Below are 4,357 nucleotides of genomic sequence, written 5' to 3' on the forward strand. Positions count from 1 at the left end.
CTGAAATCTCTCGACAACTATTGGATGAATCCTCCTGACTTTATTGATCCCCTGAATTTTCATCTAGCGCCACCAGCAGGTTAAATTTGCACGATGTATTGCAACTCCCCGACTTGCGCCAACATGAGGTTCACATTTGTTGTTTTGTCTCGACAACTATTGGATGGATTCCCATAATAAACTGATACACACATCAGTGTTCTACTCAGGATGAACTGTAATTTCTCCAATACTGCAAAACTTTCACATCAGCCTTTGTGTTGAGTGCTAGTTGCTAGCAAATGTTAGCATGCTAAATTAAGATGGCAAACATTACGCCTGAGATGACGGGATATGAGAGGAGAAAGAGCGTGTGAATGACAGCCAAGGTCACCAGCCGTTGTGGCTCATGGCTGCTGGGGTGCTATTTTTTGGCTTCTAGTCTCATATTGATGTTATAATTATCTTATTGACACTAGGTTTGTTGAAATTAACCAAGTATTGTTTAGTATCCAGTGCAGTTTTAAAAAGATCTCACACCTCATAGAATGTAAGCCCTGTGCAAGAACATTTATTTGACAAATATAGTGAAATGATAGAATACAGCTCAAGTTTTCTATAAATACATCAAAGCAGAGATGGAAAGTCTTCAAACCAGCAACCCTGTGGATATTTGTCTACATACAGGACACAAGCCCGGGCTAAGACATCTGTCTTCTCTGTATGCAGAGTCTGAGTGGGAAGTGATACAGTCCTACACCCTGGAATATCATCCCTGAGTGCATTTTCCTCAACTGTAGTATTGTTTTCTGATTCTCATAGGTTCATTTATATTATTATGAAACATATTTTTATGTTCACAGATGCTCCAGTGCTCCACAAACCTCACAAGTTAAAGTAATAACTCACAAAAATATCAAAAGCAATAAGAAAAAAAGCAGTTGTGGATCTGAGCATTATTGTACATACAGTGCAGTGATCGTGTCGTTTTTAAACATCAGCATTTTGATTCAGATTTGGTTTCTACGAAGGCAAAATGGGAGAGAACAGAGTCATTTTGGTCACTTGGAGAATGAGAGAAAGAAGAGAGGGGTTGGCCTCAGCAGAGGAAAGTGAGGTCGCTCTTCCTGCAGCCCACCTGGCAGCACAGGGTGGTCACTATGTTATTAACATCCCGTTTGGTCAACTGGGGGGCCGGGTTGCTGCTGCTCACGCTCTCCAAACTGCTCTGCTCCCCTGTGGGCAAACCTGGAACAACAAAACATCATCACAAACTTTGCCATTGTTCTGATTTAGTCCCATAACCAGGTTCACACACACTTTTCCTCTGCAAATGTCAGTGTCAGTTAGTTTCACAGTTGTTTCCAACAGTGTAATGGATGAACAAAGTCTTGTGTAATCGAGGTCTATGTTCCCATTAAATAAGGAAACTCTAAGTGACTGTACAGATTAACTCAGTGCTATTTGTCTTCTACAGTGTCACTTTACTCTTTCTAATCAGCACGACTGATAGGCTAACTGGGTTTGTTTGTGTGTGACAGACAGTAACAGAGAGAGGCTGGCCGGGAAACAGTCTGCTGCACCATTTAATCATGATATGTGGGCTCCTATAGCCTAATAAGGTAGAACAGCAGACAATGTCTCTGCGATCCGGCACCTGTCTGCCTGCACACCCACTGAATTAATAGTACACAGTATACAGTGCATGTAGCGAGATTTACAGCAGTTTGCTCAAATGGAAATGTAACATTCAGACACATGAATCCCCTTTAGTGTGATAACTGTTTTATGTTTCAGTCTGAGGGTTAATATCTTTACCTGCACTTTGTCAGAAGTACTCAGCAGTTAAGTGGGTTCAACATTTGATGAAACACATACATGGTATGAGGAAGAACAGTTTCAGTCAGATAAGTAGGATGAGATCTTAAAGAGGTCAAACTTCAGCAGGGAAACAGGAACAGAAAATGTACATTTACATTTCCGTAATCAAACTGCAGGATTCACTTCAACAGAATTTCAATGTCTGCAATGTCTCTTACAGTAGATGAACCCTTAACAAGCAGCAGCCCAGGAGTGGGTCCGTCACCACAAAGTGTAAGTGATGGGGGACACAATCCACAGTCCTCGGTTTGTGTGTATTTCATGCTAATACGAGGGTTCAGCAGTCTGTTACTCACATCATGTGGATATCTTCCAAAATTACATCCCTTTTTAGTACAAATTCCCTCTTTGTGTTTCCCTGTTGAGCTGCAGTGGAGTGATAGGAACAGAAAGAGGGGCTAAAAATGTTGTAACTTTGGAAGATATCCATTTGATTTGTCTGACTCGGACAACTGAAGCCCCATATCACAGTGGCTTCAGATAAACTACTGAATACATGTTTGCACACAAGGATTTTGTCCCCCATCTCTTACATTGGAAGCACATTAGAAAAGAGATCTCTTGATGGCCGGTATGAACAGAAGGAATGATTAATGATTCAGTGTTCATATGGGCACCTGACTGTTGCTTTAAGACAGACTTTAAACATTGTGAACCTATGTTTTAAGGCTAAATCTACGCAGAAACAGAAAAATCTATTTATATGTTATCCTGCACTATTCTTCCTTGTACACCCGTCTAATAATAAGGTTAGTCCTGAACCGAAGAGAAAAGTCCTTGTTCTTTCTATCACTGACCAGCTTGTCCGCTGTTCTGAGGATCAAAAACGAAAAAAAGTTGTCTCACCATCCATGTCTGACTCACTGAGGAATCTCCTCCAGCGGGAGCCTCCGCAGGTGTAAACGACGGCCCTCAGGAACTCTCGACCGCACAGCTTCACTGCCTTCCCCTCCGCTCTCACCTGGTCCACATGCACCACTGCACACAGCAGGAGAGGCAAAACCACCAGAGCCCGCATACTGGATACCTGACTGTCTGCACGGAGGTTTGTCTCTTTGCTGGTCTGGTTTGTTCTCGGCTGTTTCTTGTTGGTTATCTCTTATCTTTGAGTCTTCTTTGCTGCACAGTGGACCGGTCGTTGATCCAATGCTTGCATCTCTCCCTTTTTATATACCACCCACCTTTCAGTTCATCAGTGCCGAGTATCTCTCCCCCTCCTCCCTCTAACTGGCCTCTTCTTAGCTCATCCCCATCACACACACACGCACACACACACACACACACACACGCACACACACACACACAGTCCTCACTCTGTCAGGACAGTCATTTTATGTTTCCGGTCATCCCCACCTAAGAGAGAGTGACGGCCATCAGCCTTTTACAACCCTCAGCTGACAATCACATTAGATGAGGGCAGCCTCCTCAGCCTCTCTGTGATTGCACCGACCTTCACTACACACACACGGCTAATTAAGTGACGCAAAGTGATTCCCCCTTGCAGTCAAACAGATGTTTCATCAGTTTACAACACTTTGATGGCCTGCGTGTCTTTGGCTTTACAGCAGTTTGGGCCCATATGAGAGGAAAAAAGTCAATGTTGACAGTCCATCATGCAGGTCATTACGGTGCTGCTGATGGTGCGATGTGATACTCAGCATGCCATTTCACTTCGATCATTAGCGGTGGAGGTCCCACTTAGGATGTCAATGAAATTATATTGTGTTTTGCTGGGCATGCTGTGGGGTTGTCCCTATGGTAGCAGAAAACAAAGACCAATGTTTTAGATATAAAAATTAACAAAAAAACAAAAGACATTTCAAAGGTTGACTCCTTTATTGGAAGCCATTTTGTTGTTGTTGAGGAATGTCCTGATAAAGTGACATCTAAGGTGGCTGGGAGTACCACAGTAAAGAATACTTATCTTTTATTTACTAGAACCAAACTACACTGTTTGCTGTTTTCTAGACTTTTGCATATTAAAGAGATTCTCCAGAATCAATTGAGCCATTTCAGCTCCAAAAACAATTGGCAACTGAAAGGAGAAATCAGTAATAATTGACTGACTCTTTGATTTCATAATATTAGTCTAGTTCTTGACCCTAAACAACCTGCCGTCTAGTTAGAGACTTGCCGTTGCCCTTGTCAGCAGCTTGTTTCAGGTTGGTGACATTATTGGACATCATTGGCAACCGTTCAATAGTGTAATCATACAGTATTACCTCTAATAGTGCATGTACAGTAACCATATACAAGATAAACATACGATTAAAGACAGAAAAATCATTCTTGACCTTGGAAATAGTAATAACACATTTTTCATAGCTGTGTCACATGGTATTCATCAGCGGAAGTCCTAAAGGTGCTTTAGATTAAATCATAACAGCTGCTGAGCTCACACGTCAACAGCTCCATCTCCATAGTACCTGAGCCAGTTCCCTCCGCTGATGATGACTGTGTGATACGTTTGAAATCCCTGCAAAAAGCTAGTCAGTGG

General features: G+C 42.3%; 1 protein-coding gene across 1 annotated transcript; it reads right to left on the reverse strand.

Annotated features, from left to right (window-relative positions):
• Nucleotides 1-1,078: 1,078 nt before the first annotated feature.
• Nucleotides 1,079-3,016, reverse strand: insl5a (insulin-like 5a). The gene is given in 2 exon segments (XM_070909496.1): nt 1,079-1,227; nt 2,707-3,016. Coding segments are annotated over 2 exon segments (459 nt in total).
• Nucleotides 3,017-4,357: the final 1,341 nt, after the last annotated feature.

Source organism: Enoplosus armatus, chromosome 7, assembly GCF_043641665.1.
Source record: "Enoplosus armatus isolate fEnoArm2 chromosome 7, fEnoArm2.hap1, whole genome shotgun sequence".
Taxonomy (NCBI): Eukaryota; Metazoa; Chordata; class Actinopteri; order Centrarchiformes; family Enoplosidae; genus Enoplosus; species Enoplosus armatus.